This window comes from Geotrypetes seraphini, chromosome 11, assembly GCF_902459505.1.
Source record: "Geotrypetes seraphini chromosome 11, aGeoSer1.1, whole genome shotgun sequence".
NCBI classification, from domain to species: Eukaryota; Metazoa; Chordata; class Amphibia; order Gymnophiona; family Dermophiidae; genus Geotrypetes; species Geotrypetes seraphini.
The window spans coordinates 24,866,544-24,889,204 of record NC_047094.1 but is presented as its reverse complement, the minus strand read 5'-3'; the positions used below and the strand labels follow the sequence as shown (position 1 = coordinate 24,889,204).

Genomic DNA, 22,661 nt, shown 5'->3' with positions numbered 1-22,661 from the left:
CTGGTAAGCCTTACTTCGGTGCCGGGCAAAATGGTGGAAACGATTATAAGCAAAAAACAAAAGGAATTGACCCCAAAATATCCACAAAGAAGAAAATCCAGAGAAAACCAAAAAAACTCTGTGGAGTGACGATGTTCCTAAATGGACTTTATTTGAAAGTGTCAAAGTTCCAAAGGTACACTGAAATCATCCACATAAAATAATTTCATCCACATAAAAATAAATCATCCACATAAAAGCCTTAAAGGACCTAGTCCGCTAGGGATACAGGACCCAACACAGTCCGCGTTTCGACAAAAAGTCTTCCTCAGGGGTCCCTGGGGTCCTATAAAGGTGAATATGTGGGAAACAATTATGTGGTGAGCCGAAGTGAGACACTTTCAAATAAAGTCCATTTAGGAACATCGTCATTCCACAGAAACGATTATAAAAAATAAAATTGCAGAACATGCAGACAAACATGATTTAATGAGACGGAGTCAGCATGGGTTCAGCCGAGGGAGATCTTGCCTCACAAATCTGCTTGACTTCTTTGAAGGTGTGAATAGAAATAATTCATTTTTCTTACCTTTTGTTGCCTAGTGATTTTAAAGATGGAACACAATGTTTAGAAGAATAAAATCGCCAAAATAGTGCTGATTGATCCTGGCATCTGTTTTTCAGCACTGTTCACTGAATCTACCCCTGTATGTCAAGCCACCTTGTTAACTAATAGTGTGTACTGTTAGTGCACAACTGCACTAACTTTCATATTAACTGCTTAATGCACATTATTAAGAGCCTTCGGGAGGTCACGTGATGCGCACGAAGTAAACGGACGTGCGTTGCTGGGCTCCGCGAACCGAACACCAAAACCCTGATAAATATCCGAATTGGCAGCTGCGGGGGGTGCGCTGGACTGGCAGGCACGGAGCGTCGGGACCGGGAGGTTCGGCGGTGTGTTTTTCCGTGCGGAAGAAGCCCCGGAATGCCCATAAAAACAGCAAAAACCCCGAAGAGCAAAAACAGCACGCTGGAGCCAAAAATGGCGTCGGCTCCCGCCTCGCCGCCGCTGGAGCTGGGCGACTGGGCTATAGAGATCTCTCGCCTGGTGACCACTGCCCTGGAGGACCGCCTAAATAAACTGCAATCGGCGGTGGATGGGATCAATGAAAAATTTGAGACCCAGGCTCAGCGGCTCACAGAGGTGGAGAACCGTGTTTCAGCTGGGGAGGATGAGGCCCTTCAGACACAGCGGCGGGTGGATAGCCTGCAATCACAGGTGGCTGCCCTCACGGAAAAACTTGAGGACACGGAGAACCGCCAGAGAAGAAATAACCTGAGGGTTGTGGGGCTTCCGGAGCTGCAGGGTGCGGATGCACTGTACCTGTTTTTCCATTCCTGGCTGCCAGAACATCTTGGCTTAGAGACCTCGGCCATGTCTTTTGTGTGTGAAAGAGCACACAGGCTGGGAACCACTTCAGGAGCTAACTCGAAGCCCAGAGCGGCTATTGCCCGGTATGTGAACTGGAAGGAGAAGGAACAAATCTTGAAGGCGTATCGTTTGGCTGGTGGTCTGCAGTATGAGGGACAGCGGTTGCTCCTCTTTAATGACTATTCTGCGGGTGTGTCCTCTCGGCGGAGGGAAATGGCGCCCATCTGTACCACCCTGCATCGCAAGGGGGTACGTTTTGCTCTGGTATACCCTGCAAGCTTGCGGATCTGGAGAGAAGGCAAGGTGCATACTCTGCTGACCAAGGGGGAGGCGCAGCGCTTCTTGGATTCCATCAACGCCGCTGACCCATCTGGAGAGGGCGGAGGAGTCCCGGGCAGCTGAAGATCTGACGGGGTGGCCTGTTCAGCGCTGGCAAGAGTCCCCTGTTGGTCCCGACGGTCCTCATCTGGGACTGCATGATCTTCTGATTTGATGCCGTTTGGTTCTGTTCTGTCCTGTGTATCTTTGACCTGGACCTTTCTGGAGATTGCGAGGGGACTTGTGGTGGCTCCGCAGAGGAGGACGCGGCTGGCCCCTGCCTTTACCGTGGCAGGTGCGGCTGGTGTGCAGGGCCACCCTGTTGGGGAATTGGATGCCTTGTCTCCGTCCGGAGACTGTTTCTGTCCGGAGCTGGTGATTATGTTCTTGTTTTCTGTTAACAGGGTATATTGCTCTAGAAGCTGTCATTTCTAGCTAGTACTGGTTCGTGGGTTGCCCAGCTCACTGACCCCTATTCTTAGATTTCCCTTATGGGATTTTGTTTTCCTGTACTGGTTTTGTTGGGTCTGTGGGGGATTTGGGGAGAGTCCTGGGGGCAAATTCTTTGGGATTGGGGAGGGGGGTGGGGGTGTGTGCTTGTTGGGATGTTTGGTAGTGGTTTGTGGGATGTTTGGAGGGCTGAATGGCAGTGTGGTTCGGGGCGGGTTAGGGGTGTGTGTGTGGGACTGCCACCTTTCTATACTATCTTGGGGCCCGCGGCTTCCGGACGGGGCCGGAAGCACGTGGGGGCGGTTGTTTTCATGCCCTACTGGCAGCGAGGGGAGGGTCTTAGCTGGGAGGGCCCTCTCCTCTTGACACTACTATTAGTATTTCCTGTCTTGTTCTTTAGGTTTCTATTTGATAATGGTTAACCTTCGCATTTCCACATATAATGTAGATGGTATCCATTCTCCTGTAAAGAGAAAAAAGCTGCTGAATTGGTTCAAGAAAAATCACATAGATATTGCTTACCTGCAGGAGACCCACCTATCGGGGGTTGAGCATGCCAAGTTGCGTCGGGAGTGGGTGGGGGAGGTATGCTCCTCTTCTTTTAATTCCAGACAGCGGGGGGTTGCGATTTTGTTTCACAAACAATTACCTATACATATCCATAAAACCCTGCAGGATAAGGAGGGGCGATATGTAATAGTTCTGGGGGAATTGTGGGGCCAGAAATGGATGTTTTGTAATCTCTATGCCCCTAATGTGTATAGTCACCGATTTTTTTCTGGGCTTTTGGCCCATATAGCTCAGTACTCCGATTATCAACTTCTGGTGGGAGGGGACTTTAATATCACGGCTGATCCCTCCATGGACTGTAGGCCGGCAAGGGTGTGTTCGGGGGACCATGGAGCCAAGGGGGTAAATTTTCTGATGGACCAGTTGCATTTAATGGATCTGTGGCGGACTTTACATCCTACTGAGCTTACATATACTTTTTACTCGCACCCTCATGATGTTTATGCCCGTCTGGACTACTTTCTGGCGTCGCCCTCGCTGCTCCCGCAGGTAGACCATGTCTCTATTGAGGAGGTTCCCTTATCGGACCATTCCCCGCTAATATTGTCGGTCAGGCTTACGAATGATACTCCGCGCAGGGGGTGGCGGTTTCCAAGCTATCTGTATAAAGATCTGGAGTTTCATAGATATCTCCGGGAACAATGGCAGGAGTATTGTCACCATAACGATTCCCCGGATGTTGATCCGGTGACATTTTGGGAGGCATCTAAGGTTGTCCTCCGGGGATATATTATTGCCTATGTATCTAGGGCACGGCGGCGCCAGGAGGCTGATCTTTTGCGGCTATCTGGAGAACTGCAGGCTTTGAGACGGCGCCATGTCGCTTCGCTTTCCGTGGAGGACAAAAGCCGGCTGGGGGAGGTCCGATCACAGTTGGAGGTCCTTCTGACGCAGCGGGCCAATAGGGATATCTATTTCCAACGTTATCGTTTGCATAGATGGGGGGGGAAGGCCGGACGGCTTCTGGCCAATTTGGTGCGCCCTCCTCGCAAACAACAGGTCATCCTGTCTATTAAAGATGGTGCGGGTCGCCTTTATACCGGGGCGGATGACATTCAGTCTCAGTTTGTGCAATTCTATGAGACTCTATACTCCCACCGCGACTCTTCCGAACCCGACCGCACGGACTTTTTCCGGGGTCTGGTTTTGCCTCAGGTGACTGCTGCCCAACTTGACCTTCTGAATGCTCCGGTCACGGCGGCGGAGATCCAGCTGGGTATCAAAGCATTGAAACTCACGAAAGCGCCAGGCCCAGATGGGTTTGGGCCCGAATACTATAAGATCATGGCTGATTTGATTCCTTCAGCTCTGGGGGATGCGTTTAATGAGTTGCATGCAGGAAAGGGTCTAGGACCGCGCAATATGGCCCATGTGGTCTTGTTACCCAAACCAGGGAAGGATCTTGCCCAAGTGGGGTCATACCGCCCGATCTCGCTGCTTAATCAAGACGTAAAGTTGTTGGCGGCGATATTGGCCCGCCGCCTGAATGCTGTTCTCCCTTTGTTGATTCATGAAGACCAGGTGGGCTTCGTTCCGGGCCGGTACGCCTCCATGAATCTGTTTCGGGCGTTAATGGCCTTGCATTCGAGAAGAGGGACGGGGAGTAAATCGGCTATCGTGGGGTTAGACATGGAAAAGGCCTTTGACAGCATTTCATGGCATTTTTTATTCTGGGTTTTGCAGCAATACGGCCTGGTTGGCCGTTTTCCCGAATGGATTCGTAGTCTGTACCTTCGACCGCAGGCGCGCTTGATGGTGAACGGGGGTCTTACTGCTCCTTTTCTTTTGGGCAGGGGTACCCGGCAAGGCTGTCCTCTTTCCCCCCTTCTCTTTGTGTTAGCCCTAGAACCCTTGGCGGTAAAGCTGCGTACAGATCCTTCCATTCGGGGAATTCGGATAGGAGATAGGGAGAGTAGGATTAACCTTTTCGCGGACGACATCCTCCTCTATCTCGATAATCCCACAGAGGATCTGGAGAGGGCACTTGGGGTGGTTCGCACTTATGGAAATTTTTCTGGGCTGAGGGTTAATTGTGCCAAGTCTGAGCTGTTGCCCTTGGATTCTACTCACAAGGAGCCATGGCACTCCGCTCTTTCTATACCGCCAGTAGATGGGCCGTTGCGTTACCTAGGTGTGTATCTGACACCCGATTTATCCCTCTTGTACCAGCATAACATTCGTCGCCCCCTCGAGCAAATCGCGGCCCAGTGTGATCGCTGGAGGGAGTTGCCGTTGGGATTGTGGGGGAGAGTGGCTCTCACAAAAATGGTTCTCCTGCCAAAGATCCTGTACCCTATTCAGACTATCCCTGTGTGGCTCGCCGCCCGGGATGTACGGGCTTTTCGGTCTACCATTTCTTCCTTTATTTGGAGACGCAAAAGGGCACGCATTAGCTATGCTAAATTGATGCTGGACCGATCTCAGGGGGGCTTGAATCTTCCAGACGTCAGACATTATAACGTAGCAGCGTTGCTTCGCTTCATTCATGAGGGATGGACTGGACAGTACAAATATGCTTCTGGGGAATGGCTATCCTCCTGGTGCGCGCCGCATTCTTTCCTGGCCCTTCTCCATGTGGCGCCTTCCGCAGTTCCCGGGGGTTCCTCGACCATGAATTTTCTTCAGCCACTTAGGATGGCGTGGAGGTGGTGGAGGCGCCATCAACAGAAAACGCCTGCTGCTTCGGCACTACTGCCTCTGTGTGGTAACCTTGCTTTTGCTCCGGGGATGGGACCTTCTCGACTTCGGGTGTGGGAGCAGCGGGGGTGTAGGACCTTGAGGGATGTGTGGGATGGGGGTAGTGGGGATGCATTCCCTTCCTTTGCCCAGATTCAGCGGCGCTGGGATGTGCCCGGGAATCATTTCTGGGTGTATCTTCAGATCCGCCACTACTACACTACGCTGGCTCGGAAATGGGGGGATGCTTGGCTCTGTGGTCCTCTGGATGCACTCTTCTTCTTGCTTCCTGCAGCCCAGAATAAACTCTCTACTTGGGGACGTCTGCTACGGGCGAACCTGTCTGAGGAGGTCCTTGATGGAGTGGCTTCTGTGTGGAGGAGGGAGCTGGGGATTCTGGGAGATCGGAGCGAGTTTCTTGCTCTGTTTGGCCATCTCAGACTGTTGGGGGGCTCATCCGATCTCCAGGAAATGCAGTTTAAGATATTGCACAGGGCATATATTTCTAGGCACCGCGGGGCTCTTATGGGCCTCTGGGAGGGGGCTGTATGTATCAGGTGCAACCGCTCGGCTGGAACCTTGGTTCATCATTTTTTAGAGTGCCCATCCACTGATTTGTGGTCGAAGGTACTCCCTTTTTTGGAGCAGATTGTGCACCGTCCCATTCCACGTGACTATGGCATGCTCTTATTGGGAGATCAGAGAGTGTTGGAGGAGGCTGGTTTCTCGTTTCCTCAGCGGAAATTCCTTTATATAGCCATCCTCTTGGTGAAAAAACTCCTTTTGCAGTATTGGGTGTCTGAGCAGGTGGCTTCCTTTACTCATTGGCTACATCGGCTTGCTCTGGTGGCCCACTTTGAAATTCATCGTTCTTCCAAGGGGGGGGGGGATTGAGCTTCGATGCTATGTGGGGTTCTGGAAGGCGGCCTTGATGCTCTGTCCTGGAGATTCGGTGGCGCCGCTGGTTACCCAGTCCTAGGGCCACTATTCCTTCTGTCTTCTTTTCTTTTCTTTTCTTTTTTTTTTCTCTTTCTCTCCTCGTTCTTTTCTTTTTTCTCTCTTCCTTCTTGTCTGGGGCTTTGGTGTAGACCGCCTTGAAAGGTGTGTGCTGGTGTGCATGGGAGGGGTGTATGTGGTGTGGTTGTTGTGGATAGTATGGTACGTATGGTGTTAGTGCATATGTGGTATGATTGGGGGGGTTGAGTTTGTTTTCTCTTTTCATAAAAAATTTTCGCAGATGGCGACTGGAGGGTGCAGAGCTTGTCCGGCTCGATTTTCTTATCTGTGCTTGCAGCCTCGGTTTACAGTTTGAGTTGTATTTTCTCTATTTGGACTGTGTGTCCTAGTACTGTTGGATTTCTGTACTTTCTGTGTTGCATCTGTTAATAAACATTATTTCAAAAAAAAAAAAAAAAGAGCCTTCAACTATGAAAATACAAATTATTAAGAACTGAATTTAAAAGTTTGTTTTATGGAGAATTGTTTTCTTCCGAGATATTACCAAGTTATAGCCATTAAAATACTCTGTCTCTTTATTTTGGTGAAATAGATGGATTAAAGTCCCAAGTAGCACGTCATAGTCTGAGCTACATCCAGGAAATCGGACACGGCTGGTTTGGAAAGGTAAATTAACCTTCCCTTGCTATTAATTTGCTTCCTTCCCCCCTCCCAAATTTGATTTAATGCTAGGATACAACTTATTTTACTTGGACTTCTGTTCCATTTTCCATGCTCAGATTTACTTAGTTCTTTTGCTTCCTTTTGGAAGAAGCAGCGGAGTATTTTATTTACTTGACACTTATGTAGCTGGAAAGATTTTTCAACAAAAGCCATCTGTTTAAAAATATCACAGTGGTTTATTTTTATAGCAAATTGTTTGGGAGTCAGTAAGCTTGTTACAAAGAGAGTTTATTATAGCAGAATTTGAATTATCAAAACTGCTTATAAAAGTTTAAAGAGCCTTTTTACAAATGGAGAATAGTTTTCTACGCTCTTTTTCCATGGTGTGTAACTAGGTTGAAAATGGCTGTCCTCTGTCTAGCTAAAATTATGTATGGCCTTCTATAGCCAGATTGCGAGTGTGTATTTTGGGTGGGTGGGTTCTTTGCTTTAAAGAGGAAAGCAGCTTTCATAAATGAGATTTTCACAAGTATGGTGCACAGACATGCGCTAGGTATGCTAGCTGTTATATAGCATGTGTGCAGAACACATTTGAAGGGAAATATCCAGGTAGTTCGACTCTAAATTTTTCAGCGGTAATGTGGTGTGTGCAGCCCTGGATTAACCATTAAGCAAATTAAGCACATGGTTAGGGCACCGAAGGAAGGTGTGTGTGTGTGTGTGGGGGGGGCACTATAGTTTTACCCCAGACTATCATGCCCTTAATTATTTTTGTGTTGTCTTCCACATCCATTATCTCGCATAAATTTTAGGTTTTTTTTTCTAATCATAAATATGATTTTCATACAATAATGATATTTTTCAGCACTTACTGAATGTCTTGTCAGTTAAACCAGTGGTTTCCAACCCTGTCCTGGAGAACCACCAGGCCAATCGGGTTTTCAGGCTAGCCCTAATGAATACGCATGGAGCAGATTTGCATGCCTCTCACTTCCATTATATGCAAATCTCTCTCATGCATATTTATTAGGGCTAGCCTGAAAACCCAATTGGCCTGGTGGTCCTCCAGGACAGGGTTGGGAACCATTGAGTTAAACAATGGAAGGGTTGAGGGGCACCAGTGTTGGGTTGTGCTTAGAGCAAGGGTAGGGAACTCCGGTCCTTGAGAGCCATATTCCAGTCGGGTTTTCAGGATTTCCCCAATGAATATGCATCAGATCTATTGGCATGCACTGCTTTCAAAGCATATTCATTGGGGAAATCCTGAAAACCCGACTGGAATACGGCTCTCGAGGACTGGAGTTCCCTACCCCTGGCTTAGGGCATCAGTTGGCCTTAATCCAGCCCTAAGTGTGTGCATACTTTGAAAATTGCTCCTATGTCCTTTCTTGTGAAATAGTAATTCTGTATAGGTTGGCTAAAGTTAAGCAACTGAAGTGTGTGCATTAAGGCAAATTGTATAATGGCAATTAAGTGCTTGATTGTCATCATAGAACACTAATACATTTATAGTCGCATGCATAACTATAGGCATGTGCATTTACACTAGCTCTTTAGTAGGTATAAATATTTGCATCTAGATGCAGAAATTTTGCATGTAACTGACTGTCTTCTAAAAGCATAGTACTGTATATATGCTTGGCATATATACTGTACTAGAATTATACAATATATACAAGAATTTCTTACCTCGCATTCATTCCTCTCTCACAGTTAATGCACTATGAAATTTTAGGTCCTAACATTCTAGATTAGGCCCTAAGTGAAGCTAATACATAATTGCAAATTAGGCCCAATTCCAATTAATTCCAGTAATTGTCAATTAGTTTTCAATTTACACCTAATTAATTAACTTATGCACATAACTGGTAGTATTCTACAACCTGTGTGCCCAAATTTGCAAACTAAGGGCTGGATTCACTAACTTGCGTCGATCTGATCCGATGCATTCACCAACAGCCTTTATGCAGATGAACGCAATCGGAGGCCCGCCCCACACTGACCAGACGGATTGCTGAAGAGCGATCTTGACACATGCACAGACCATCTTCTTTGCCTGTAGATGGTCTGTGCATGTGCTTGCTCCCCATGGCATAACTTTTTTTTTTTTTTTTTTTTTTTTAAACTTTTTACTCCCGAACCTGTGGTTTTAACCCGCGGGTTTAAAGCGGGGTTGCACTGCGTTATGTTCTGGAACAGAACACACCATTGTGCAGCCCCACTTTAAACCCGTGGGTTAAAACCACAGGCTCGCACTGAAGGGAGGCAGAGAGCAGGAGAGTCGGGGAGGCAGAGAGCAGGTTCTTTTTCGGGGCGGCAGAGAGCAGGTTTATTTCAGGGCTTCAGGGCTGACAGGACAGTCGGAAAGGACGTGAGCGACTGGTCCCCAGCAGTCGCTTCTTTTTGGATTGATCAGCCAGTCGGTGTTCCTGATTTTGTTTAGTGAATTGGGCCCTTCCTACTTTGCATGCCATTTCCCCTCATTTGCATGCACGGATTGGATCGGATATTGATCAGCCACAAGGTTAATGAATCGGGTCGGGGAAAAATCAGGTCGCTAAACAATCGCAAACACGATCGGTGAGCTTAGTGAATCTAGCCCTAAGGGTGAAACTGTGCATGTAGGATTATAAAATGAGAGGGCAAATGATTTGTGACATAGCTTACTGTGGGGCAAATGTTCAAAACTGAGTTCTGTAGCATCAGAGAAACACTGGCCTGATTTTAGCAACAGATGCTAAACACTAATAGCATGCAAATTATATGCATGCTGTTTTGAGTATCTGTTTCTAAAGGATCAGAATTTCCTGGGATATACCTACAAGAGCTGTGCACCTCTTTGAAGCTGTTTTCAATTCCAAACTCTAAGCCACCTGCCACCAATATGTACTTCTCCCACCTGATCACTGTTTATAGATGCACCTTTTTGTCTGTCTTAACTAGATTGTGCGCTCTTTTGAGCAGGGATGTTTTCTTCCATGTTTTTGGTGTAGAGTGCTGCATATGTATGGTAGCGCTATAGAAATAATTAGTAGTAGAGCGTCTGTCCCTGTGTTCTGTAAATCTACTTGCCCACTTGTTGGGTACTTAAGATGAGCAGATTATAGGCCATGGGAGTGATGTCATATTTGTCTTTTAACTGGGTCCTATTTGGTGGGGGGGGGGAGAGGATGAAGAAGCCTTTTCAGCCCATATTGGTACCTGGGAAGTAACAGCAATATGTTGGGGAGAGAGAGGGGGTAAGAACAACTGGAAGAGGAAAGCAGACCATTGGGATGGGAGTAAAGAACAAGGAAGAGAGAGGACTAGATTGGGATGAGACAGAAATATAATTAACAGGGATTCTTCCAGTACTTACCAAGAATAATAGTTTAGTTACCAGCCATGCACTCTAATGTGTCTTGAAGATAAGGGGAACAAGCGTGCATGCATATTCCACATCAGTGCAGTCCTTGTTGGCTACCTAGCAAGTTCCAACTCAGACTAATATTTAAAATTTTTTTTAAAAACCCTCCGATTTGCTCATTCAGCCTTCTCCACTAAATAACCAAATGTACAACTGTAGAAAAGGTATTAAATATAGTTAACAGGGATTCTTCCAGTACTTACCAAGAATAATAGTTTAGTTACCAGCCATGCACTCTAATGTGTCTTGAAGATAAGGGGAACGAGCATGCATGCATATTCCACATCAGTGCAGTCCTCGTTAATACCTTTTCTACAGTTGTACATTTGGTTATTTAGTGGAGAAAGCTGCATGAGCAAATCGGAGGGTTTTTTTTAAAAATTTTAAATATTAGCCTGAGTTGGAACTTGCTAGGTAGCCAAGTAAAGTTTCAAATTAGTTCCTGACTATAGTCTCCTGTTTTCTTGCAGATTATGGGCTCCTTTTACAAAGCCATGCTAGCGATTCTCATGTGGCAAATGTAATGAAGCCCATTCAATTCCTATGGGCTTCATTGCATTTGCTGCACAGGAATAAGCAAGCCCGAGAGCTAGTCTCGACAGGCGACCCTAACGCGGGACTGGGTGGCCCGCTGAGTCGCTCGTCGGGCTAGCTAGCCGTGAGGGGGTTAGGATAGGGGAAAATGAGAGAGAGCTAGAGGGGGGGCCGGGGGGGGGCGGTCCGCGGTCAGGAGATCGCTGCTTCCCCTCTATCGGGTTGTCGCAGCCGTGGGGGATTGTGGGTGGGAGGGGATAAAAGGAGGCGTGCCCGGAGGACCTAAACGGTTGGGTCCTCCGAGACTGCTTTCCCACTCGCCCGCCCTTTAGTTTATGGGGTGTGGTATCGGTAAGGGTTGCGGTATCCCGAGCTACTGGCTACTGGGGCTCATCAAGGGATGAGCGGTGGGCCGGCTGGGAGCCGTGCCTAGCGGGTCGGTTGACCCTGGATAATGGGGCATGTGTGGGACATGCCACCCCTCAGACCCTAGCTTGGATGGCGGGGTCGGGGGCCAATTACTTCTGATGGTAGCTCGGGATCAGGTAACAATGGTGATACCATTGTTATGGGGTTTTGTTAATGTTTTAATTGTGGCTGTTAAATTATGTATATTTAATTGTGTTAATTGTATTAAGAATATGTTATTATTCAATAAACAGGGCTGCGGCCAGGTTTTACCATTTAAGGTGTTTTGGTCTCCTTGGGATTGAGAAGAGGCAGGATGGGAGGAGGGGGGTGTCAAGTTTAACAGAAGCGGGTCACTCCAGGTACCGCTGTTATTGCTAGTGACTTTGTAAAAGGAGCCCTATGTTTTTAAAATGCTTCACCCAACAATAATAATAAAAGCAAACAAAAGAAAAAACATTGCAGCAGTGTGTTTTAAATTGTTGTGCTTCATTCAGGACAGTGTAAAATGTAAATATGCCACCAGATTCAAGATATAGCATTTTAAGTTGTATGTGCAAATTTTGGCACTGTTCCTGATTCGTGTGCATAACCTAATTGAATAACGAGCCAATCAGCACTGATAATTAGATAGTAGCAATCAATATTGGCATTAATTGGTAATAACTGGAATTTTCATGCATGTCTTTTTAGGAAATTCCATAAAGAGGTGTGTGTATGAATTCTGGTGTATGGCTCTAAAAAATGAGGTTTGGCCATGGGGGGGGGGGGGGTGCCATGGACAGGTTATGGGTGTTCTAACAATTTTCACACGCTGTTGCAGAATATGCCTGATCTGCATCTAAGTTAGGTGCAGAGAATTACACTAGGTTTCAGTTGTAAATCCCCATGCCTAAAACTCTGCTACGGATCCTGGTGCTAAGCATATTCAATAAAGATCTACAATTCAGAGCACCGTTTATAGAAATGCATTTTTTTTGGTGCTGGTTGTCAAGTGTGTATATATATATCTATATATATAACTTATGCCATAGTGTGTTAAAACTTTATAGCTTAATCTATTTTCCAAAAAAAGCACATTTTTAGATCTATCCTTGGTTTCCTCATGATCAGGGGAGGAGTTGCCACTTGGGGAATGAGTTTGAGAATAGAAGTAATATTTATTGCAGCTTTAGATAAACATCCTTTTTATCACCTGTTTGCAGTGGCCTTGTGTTCTTCCATATTTTTTGCTGTACTTGTAGTTTTAGAGGAACTAAGAAACTTCCTGTTTTTAAATGCCACTGAAGTTATATAATGCTGAATCTCTCCATTGTTTCACACAGGTCCTTCTTGGGGAGGTCTACACAGATACTAGTGTAGCAAGAGTAATAGTGCAGCAATTAAAAGCAAATGCTGGCCCCAAAGAACAAGACCAGTTTTTAAAAAGTGGAGAACCTTACAGGTAAATCCAATTTTACAAAGTCTGCTTTGAAAATGTATAAACTTGCTTGCTTATGTAAATAATGGAAAGCCTTATACCAGGGGGTCTCAAAGTCCCTCCTTGAGGGCCGCAATCCAGTCGGGTTTTCAGGATTTCCCCAATGAATATGCATGAGATCTATGTGCATGCACTGCTTTTAATGCATATTCATTGGTTGAAATCCTGAAAACCCGACTGGATTGCGGCCCTCAAGGAGGGACTTTGAGATCCCTGCCTTATACATATTGTGCTTTAATGTATATCTTATGGGAGGTTAGTAGGGTTGTGGTTTTTGGTTTTTGTTTTTTTACTGTTCCTTTGGGTTTTAAACTCAGTTGGAACCAGTTTCCCCTCTCTACTTGGTATCTTCCTTCTAGCCCAGCCAGAGGTCAAAAACTGTGACTTAGGTACACTTTTGGCCTGAATCTGGTCACTAGATGTTTCCATTGTGCTGTATACAGTACCCTACCTCAAGGGCTGAGAGTACTCCCTTCTCAGTAATGTTTTCCAGCCCAAGAAGCGCAAGCTAGGCTCAAGAATCAAACTAGGTCTTCTTCACATCAATAAGGTATTTCTACTCATCGATTGGATCAGCCTATCTTATGTAGTCTCTTAATATTATCTGAATCCTGAGGGCTACTAAAAGTTGTAAGAGAATAAATAAAAGAAAAATTAAAAAGAAAATGTATGGCAGGGTAGCATTTTGAGTTAATGCTGATACAGTATGAAAAAAGTAATTAATCTGTAAGATATAAAATTTGCTGTAGTAGTTTGTTTTGGATTTGTCTTGCTTATTAACACTAAAGGAAATTAATTTTTAATATACTTCATAGAAAAATGAGCTCTTTTCCATTCTTATTCTTACATATATGTATACCTTGGTGAATTAAAATATTATTTAAATTGTATTTATAGCATTCTTCAGCATCCAAATATAATACAGTCTGTTGGGCAGTGCGTGGAATCTATTCCTTACCTTTTGGTGTTTGAATTCTGTGACTTGGTAAGTTGAAGTTTCTAAGTTTTCCAAAATTGTTTACAATTTCTTTTTTTTTTTTTTTGGGGGGGGGGGGGTCAGGGAAAATCTTTCTGATTTGAAAACTTTGTAGGACCTTATTTACTTGTTCATTGCGTGTTTCATAGATGAAAACGTTCCCATTTCAATTTGCAAATGCAATTCTAGGGCTAAATGGAAGGAATAAATCAAATCTGTTTTTAGGTCAGGGCAGTGGTATTCATTACGTCTGTTAAAAGGATGAAACTAACAGCAGTTTGCATTTCTATTTTCTCAAATGCTTTTGTAAAGATTATGCTGGGTTTTGGCTAAGTACTGTGACCTGGATTGGCATCTTTTGGAAAAAGGAGACTGAGCTATATGGACCATTGGTCTGACCCAGTATGACTGTTGTTATCAGGAGGAGTAGGAGGAGGGGGAGTTTCACATCATTGTAGAACATTTATTGTCACAAACTTACAGCAACCAAAAAGGATGAACTAACTTCTGTTTGATTCAGAAGCTCTTCAAGACCTCATTGAAGGCAGGATTGGTCATGTTCTATGGTTTTCCAAATGTTTGTTTAATAAAAATTTCTCAGAACCAACTTAGCACAAAAAGTACTTGAAGTAGTACCTGAAAATTTGCCTTTGAATTTTGATCTGATTCCATGATCAGAAAAATTAGTTGCATGCTGCCACCTAGTGTTTAGCGGTCATAACAGAGATTTGAAAAGGATTTTGGTTGAATTTTCACAGCATGGAATTGTGAATAAACATAATCTTTTTGTTTAAGAAAAAAATCTTTGATACATCTAGATACAAGAAACCATAGAGTAAGTTTAATCTTACTATACCAGTCAGACTTTTAAATGCTATAGATTGGGCATTTGAAGATGGTGTCAGAGGGAATGTTTAAAAGCTTGCTTTCTTGGATCTTGCATTATAGTGAAGTGGAAGGGCAAAATTGCCTCATCCCCTCATGGAGGCAGTTCCTCCAAAGCAGGGATCCATTATTAAGTATACCATTGTAATACCAAATCCTGTAATAGTTCAGATGCTGGGTAAGGGACTTGGAAAAGAAGACTTGGACTTTGGTAAATGTGACATTATGATCAGTCCCAAACAGCATAAGATTCCCCTTAGACCTGCAATGGTGGTTGCATCAGAGTCATTGGAACAAGCTGTGATGAAAGGCACTTGGGAGTGCTCTGCATGGGCAGGTCCTCTCCAGGATTTAATGAGAAATCTGCAAAGAAGGTACAGCTTTGAGGCAGTGAGATACCAGCGTAGCTCTGGAGGTTGAAGACAGAGAATATCAGCTTGAGAGAAGTTTGACAGGCAAAGACTTGAAGCAGACAGTATTGAAGCTGGATATAAATGTGGAAGACCTGGGCTTCCTTCAAGCCCAGTTGTCGGCAGTATGGCGAGACCCTTTATGAAGAGCAAGCTAGGTTACAGTCTTTGGATAAGAAATTGAGTGATTTTATAAATTCAACTTGACTAAAGGACAAAGACTTTGGTTCACTAGAAACTCAAGACTATTGATAAATTTTAATCGGAGGTTGAATTTGAAATGGCTGTGATTAAAAAGTACTTTATGGAAAATCTTCAGGTTCCAAGGGGAATCCTTGCCACCTCTAACGAGAGCTTTTTATATTAGCATGGAGTCTCTAGGAGCCACAGGATGTAGAAGGGACAATGAAGAGGCTGCTATGGATTTAACAATTTTTTTGAGGGGAGAAGTTCTCAACCCGTATTATCATTGAAAGCTAGTTTAATCTTCAGCTGGATGAAAATTGGGTATTAAGGGCTAGATTCACTAACTATAGTGACTCAATCGCTGTTGGCCAATTCTCTGGCTGATTTTAAAACAGTTTGCATGCAAATGGTTTGTACGGAGGTGCAAATCATTTGTATGCAAACCCACCGACTCAGTCGCTCAGTGAGTGATAGAGACATGCGCAGAGCCCTAACAGAAGTGACAGGGGAAGTAGCCTCCTTTCACTGCTGTCAGGGCTTCTGCCGGGTGGTGTTTTTTTAATGGCACAGATATTTTGCATGTATTATGCAAAATATCTGCCTAATAAAAAAAAAAAAGAGCCTCCTGATAGCGCCACCCCTCCCCGGACAAAGCACCCCCTCCCTGAACAAAAAAAAAAATGGCAGGAAGGATGCACACTTCCTCCTGCCACCAGACACTCCCCCCCCTTAGTTTTAAGTCGGGAGTAGGAGGGGTGCTCAGTCAGTCCCTCCTGCTCCTCCGCCGGCCAGCCACTGTCTGTGCAGGCCTTAAGCCCCCTCTCCGGTTCATCATCTGATGCATGGTGAGGGGCCTAAGGGCCTGATTGGCTCAGATGCCTCAAGCCCCTCCCCTTGGGTGGGGTCTTAGGCGTCTGAACCAATCAGGGACTCCCTTAGGCTCCCTCTATTCCGGATACAAGGGGAGGAGCTTTAGGCTTAGGCTCCTCCCCCTTGTATCCAGGATACAGAGGGAGCCTAAGGGAGTCCATGATTGGGTCAGATGCCTAAGACCCCCCTGTTTTACTGTGTTGGCTATTTTTTCTTTGCATCTTTGCTTTTCTGACTTCAGCCTCTCTCAACTTTTCCAGTTATTTTTGCCTATCTTCCACTTACTGTGATCTCTTGTAGTTTATGAAAACTAACCTCTTATTCCTTTCCTTCTCAGCTACTACTTTTGAGAAGCAAAGTGACCTTTTTTTTCCTCTTACTTTTACTTAATTTCCTTACAAAATGGCTTGTTGCCTTTACAATAGCTCCTTTCAGTTTTGCTCACCGCTTTTCTACTACTTCTGGATGTTCCCATCCAGACAACAATTCCTTGACGTAATCCCCTATGTGAACAATTTTTTTTTTTAAAGTCTAGAGCCTTTACTTTTGAATTAGCCCTCTACTTTTTTGGGCCTTGGCCTATTCTCCTTCCTTTTAGTGCCCACTGTTGAGATCATACAAAAGTGATTGATTGGCAATGTTAACTACCAAGGAAGTACCCTTAGAAGGAAGACATTCAATCTAATTTTGAGGCATGAAAGTTGAGTTGGAAACTCTGTCTTAACCTTGAGAGCTCTACTAATAACCGTGTTGACTGATTTAAGTAATGCATGTAGCTGCTTCTTTTCAAGTGTCTGTAGGTTACATTCAGTAGATGTGAAAGTGATGAGTTTCTATTTTGTTTTATAGGGTGACCTGAAAGCCTATCTATGTAATGAGGAAGAACAGATTAATGGCGATTCTGAAGTTCTGCTGCTACAGAGGATGGCTTGTGAAATTGCTGCTGGACTTGCTGTGATGCATAAGCATAATTTTGTGCATAAGTATGTTTGCCAAATTTGGGCATATAAATATTGTTTTTTCAGACTTCTAGATTTTAACAATATTAACTTTGTTTATAACTTTGACATTTGGTAGTAATGGATTTACTCTTGTGATCCAACCGAGTCTGAGCTAGGGCCAGGAATAGTCGTCATGAGCCTTCATTTGTAACTATTCCCCTATTTTATAACTTCTTACAACTTACTTTGGTCCCTTCTTTTCACTGCAGCTTCAGTTCTTAGCCAGGGGCCATGCAGCTGAGCTCTTCCTGGACTTATGCAGACATTGTCCCTATACTGAATCTTTGGGTGTGATCTTTACACAATAACGATTCTTCTTTTCACAAGGGCTATGGACACTAATTTCATAGCATACACAGCCTCTGCTGAATGGAGAAGACCTGAGCCAGAAATCAAATCCAAGTCCTGCTGTATGGCAATGTGCAGAACTGTCACTGAGCCACTAAGCCAACTCTGTAGCTATTTGTTAAATTTGATTGATAGTTGAGTAGTAAAAGGCAGGTATTAATTATGTCTAAAAGCACTTTGACTTTTTTGGCTTGACAATATGTATTTCAGTTGCTAGCAGACAGTTTGGGTTGTTGGGTTTAAGAATCCCGTGGAGGAGGTGAATGTTGCATCAGAGACCTGTTCCTCGAACCCACTTGAATATTTTCACCTGGAGAAGTTTAGTGGATTGTTACAAGGAAGAAGCAGACTTGCATATCTTTTCTCAGAGACTTGGCAGTGTTACTAACATTAATATATAACATTAATATACTAACATATAATAATCAGAAACGGAGTCCTGCAAGTAGCCTTGGGGTTCCACCTCCAGAGATAATCAGAGTGGTTTTGAAGTGGAAGATTCATCAGCCTTGACAGTCATGTTGGACTAGGCAACAATGCCCCTGAATTACATTCAGCTATGCAATTACTGCTTATATATTCCATAATGCCAAACAGTTATATCTTTAAATATATGAAGACTTGGTATGAGCAACTTTTGTTAGGAAGCCCCTGAATCAAGTTAGGACAATTCCTGTGATGCCAATAGCGTCCAGGCATAAGAGAAGTATGTGGTGATCTGCTAAGTCAAAGGCGCTGCATAGGTCAAATTGTAGTATAAGAACACTCTGTTCTCTGCTAGAGTTGGTAGATGTCATTCGTTAGTGAGGCTAGAACTGTTGCTGTTCTGAATAGTGGCCGAAAGCCAGACTGGGAGCAGTGAACTATATTGTGCTCTATTAGGTAGTTGAGCAGTTAGTGATACACTAGTCCTTCCAGTAATTTTTGTAGGCTTAATATGATTTATGGAAAACTGTAGTGAGATAGATCGATGCAGATGTCAATTACCTGGCCATTCCTGCTTTTGAACTTGCATTCCAGAATAGTGTGAGATTAGTTGTGCTTGATCCTGCTTATTGAAATCAGAGTTACAAGTCCCATAACGCACCAGGATGGGGTGATCAGAAATCCAGGACTGTCCCAAAATCTGTAGCCTGGAACTGGATAACTTGGCAATTCTGCAAATTTAATCTCGGTGTTAAAATGGTAACTATGATGCATTTCTTCCTTAGAAAATGGAATAAAAATTCTGGGCTAATGGTTCTCAAGTTATTTAAGAATGTGTTGAAATTATTTTTTTTTTCTGTTTGGTGGCTTTTTTTGTTTTGTTTTTCAAATTCATTTGGTTCTATGAAGCCACTCTGAAAGCATGTGGTGGCTGGATATGCTGAAATCATATAATACAATTGTTATCTCTGGTAACAATATCCTGATGCTGTCCGAGTATGTGATAAAGCTCCAGCATCAGTGATTTTGTTGTTGGTGGTAATCTCAAGCAGCCAGAGCTGTTCTTCAGCAGAAACTTCTATAGAAGAGAATCCATGATCTTGATTGTTGTGATCCAAAGTTTGTCACACTTTTCTTTTCTTATTTTTTTAAATTTGAGCACATTTATTAGTTCCTGGTGCAGGTGATGAAAAACCTATGCTGCTTGTGATAGTGTTTGTGGAAGTTTCTTTATATCAGCCAGGTCTCAAGTTTAGAGTTTCTGATGTGCTTTGATTTTAGGGCTCTCAACCCCATACATTCATGCTTGACTCAAAGATCTGACCCGAGTTCCTCAGCTGGCAGTACAGACAGAGTTTTAACTGTAGGTCTGAAGGCTGACATTGAACCAACTGACTCTAGAATGAGTGCAGCTGTGTGAAGTACCAAATCTTTAAAACTTCCTGACAAAGGGGAAAGGGAGCTAGAGCCACCTTGTTGGTTTATGTAAAACATGGCTACTTGTTCATCTGTTTGGATGAATAGAATAGGAACAAATCCATGGTGAGAGTTTGAATTGAGTTATAAACCACTCTGAGTTTTATATAGAGCAGGGGTGTCAAATGACGGTCCTCGAGGGCTGCGATCCAATCAGGTTTTCAGGATTTCCCCAATGAATATGCATGAGATCTATTAGCATACAATGAAAGCAGTGCATGCAAATAGATTTCATGCATATTCATTAGGGAAATCCTGAAAACCCGACTGGATTGCGGCCCTCAAGGACAGCCATTTGATACCTCTGATATAGAGCGTCGTTCTGTGATGGTTCCACAGTTTTTGCATCCTCCATTCATGGAGGTGGGGCACCCCAATCATGCATTGAGGCATCTGTGGGTTAATATCTGCAGTAAAGGAGCTTCTGATTTTAATTAGATCAATTTAGTCACTATTGCAGAGTATATAGTATATAGCAGGGATCTCAAAGTCCCTCCTTGAGGGTCGCAATCCAGTCGGGTTTTCAGGATTTCCCCAATGAATATGTATTGATAGCAATGCATATTCATTGGGGAAATTCTGAAAACTCGACTGGATTGCAGCCCTCAAGGAGGGACTTTGAGATCCCTGGTATATAGTATCCAGTGGCACTCATTTTCTGCTCGAATAAACCTAAATTGTAGGCTTCATTTTGTTTCTAAAACGTGTGATTCAGCTAATGTTACTTTATTTAATTTGTGTGACCTGCAGCTGCTGTAGAAATCAAGATTTCCTTTGTGTATGTTTGTTTTTTTTAATCGATGAAATATAGAATTGAATATTTTTAGGCAGCTCACTTTTGTGATAAATGAAGGATAGGGAGAAAGGGGAGTTGCTGGATGAAAGAATGAGGGAGAAGGAAGGGGGGACCTACTAAATGGAAGAATGAAGAGAGGAAAAAGGGGACATGGTGGATGGAAAAAGCATAGAGACGCTGGATGGAAGAAAGGAGAGACCCGAGAGAGAGGGGTGATGCACTGGATAGAAGTGGGAAGAGGAGGACAGGCTGGATAGAAGGGGGTAGAAGATAGTGAAAGACTAGGGAATGGTAGAAGATAGTGAAAGACTAGGGAATAAGAGGAAGGAGAATGAGAAGTGTGAAAGACAAGAAATAGAAAGCTTTAGGTAGACAATAAAAAGAGGGAAATTGAAGACTATATAATGAATGAAGAAAGAGAAAATAAATTGAACACTGAGAGGAAATCCTCCTCATATGTTAAAGGATGTTTTGATGCCTTTTATATGAATTGGGATTTTTGATTCATTTTGCTATTTTTTTGTGTATGTTTTGTTGTAATCTACCTTGTTTAAAGGCAGAATATAAATAATAAACTATGAAAAAGATAGGTGAGAGAAAAATGACAAATGGACACAAAATCCTAGCATGAGAGTTAAGAGAAGACAGAGGAAAGCAGAAAACAGATTGGGACAACATGATTAGAAAAATTAACAGCTAAACAAAGGTAGAAAAAAGAACTGTATTTTTAATTTTGAAAAAAGATCAAAACTCGCAGCTGAAAGTCTGATATACCAAGGGGACAGCACAAGAAAGGATGGGGGCAAGACGCACAGGGCGCAATTATAGCTTGCTGTGGCTACATGCAGCTGGCGGCTGCATATAAAAGGGGTGGGGCCATGGGTGAAGCCAAGTGTCCTCTTTTTTTTTGTCTTCATAAATATGGTAACCTTAGCTGTGGGGAGCTGAAATCCTTTGGCAAAAGGAGGTACCACACTGGCAGTGGTAGAATTAAAGTCGCAGAGTAGTCTTAATAAACGTTTGAGAGAAATTGGGATAAGGAGTGAATGGGAGGGGAAGAATACCACACCATATATTACACATACACACACCACACTTGCACACTGTGATAGTGCCCACCCTAGCCATTTTCTCATCCTATTTTACTCCACACAGCTCCCTCACCTCAAATAAAATTCACACACACCTGCCGGACATACTTATGATATTCCTGTGCTCTCTGTAGACCAGCCACTTAGACATCCATAATTCACAAACATCTGTCACAACATACAGTACCCATATACTTCCTGTCCCCCCTCACTCTGACATACTTTATCATATTTCTCTCTAAGACCACTGGAAGCATGTCACTGTATCAATGTCCACTTTTTAACTTTTTTTTTTTTTTTTAAACATATTCCTGTTTACGCGAGTATAAATTGGGTTGTTTTTTTTAAATTGGGACAGCTGCCTGGAATGAAAATTTTGCAATAATTGAGTAGGCAGGAACTCCTTCTCCCCATCACTCACACTCATTGAAAGGAGTTCCAAACAGGATCATTTTCCCTCTCCCCCCAATCAGCTGCAGGTCCCACTGGCTCTTGCTGCTAGTGAGACCTTTCCTCTTCGACCTCTATGTCAAACCAGTACTGGACATAGCGGGAAAACACCGAATCAGAATCCACTCTTTCGGTGACGAACTACAACTCTATCTTCTCCTAGGCCATCACTGAGACACACAAATCTATAATCTCCAATCTTGTTTAACTGAAATAAAGACCTGGATGACCGGGAACAAGTTACAGTTAAATGAATCCAAGACAGAACTTCTCTGGATCCACAAAGATCTATGCGTATACCCCCGTCCGTCTTTTTCCTGGGGCACAAACACTCCTAAATATAACCAAGATAGTGAATAAAATATAAAATGTTTTGAGGTGAGTGTTTTAAATGGTGGCTATAGGCTGACTAGTCTACAATTCAAATATTTCATGGTTTAATTTTCCTGCTTGCAGCATACTAGATTAATTTCATATGCTAATATACCACAGGTAAGAAAATTAAACCATAAAATGTTTGAGATTTATGACCTGCCTTTTGAACTGTTTGAAAATGTAGTTAAATACTAAATGTTACTGAGTTGTGACTCAATCTGTGTATAAAATATGCATTTTGAATACTATATTAAACATGGTGGTGGTATTCACACAGTTTTCCTCATGTAAAATTTTGGTTTTGACGTGACATCTTTTTCCTTGTGTTAAGAGCTGTGAAACTGGCCAAATCAATACTTATATGACTGGCTATTCATAGTTTTCTTTCATCAGAAGTATTTGAGTACTGCTGAAAGGGATAAACTACCGTGTTTTTCGCTCTATAAGACACACTTTTTTCCCACCCAAAATTGGGTGGAAATGTCAGTGCATCTT

At 43.6% G+C, this 22,661-nt stretch overlaps 1 protein-coding gene across 1 annotated transcript in view; it reads left to right on the top strand.

Moving 5' to 3' along the window:
• LMTK2 (lemur tyrosine kinase 2) overlaps positions 1-22,661 on the top strand; it is a 104,653-nt gene that overhangs the window by 44,674 nt on the left and 37,318 nt on the right. The window contains exons 4-7 of the mRNA XM_033963404.1: positions 6,978-7,051; positions 12,722-12,840; positions 13,774-13,861; positions 17,053-17,186. Of these exons, the coding sequence (XP_033819295.1) occupies positions 6,978-7,051; positions 12,722-12,840; positions 13,774-13,861; positions 17,053-17,186 (415 nt within the window). The remainder of the gene's footprint in view (positions 1-6,977; positions 7,052-12,721; positions 12,841-13,773; positions 13,862-17,052; positions 17,187-22,661) is intronic.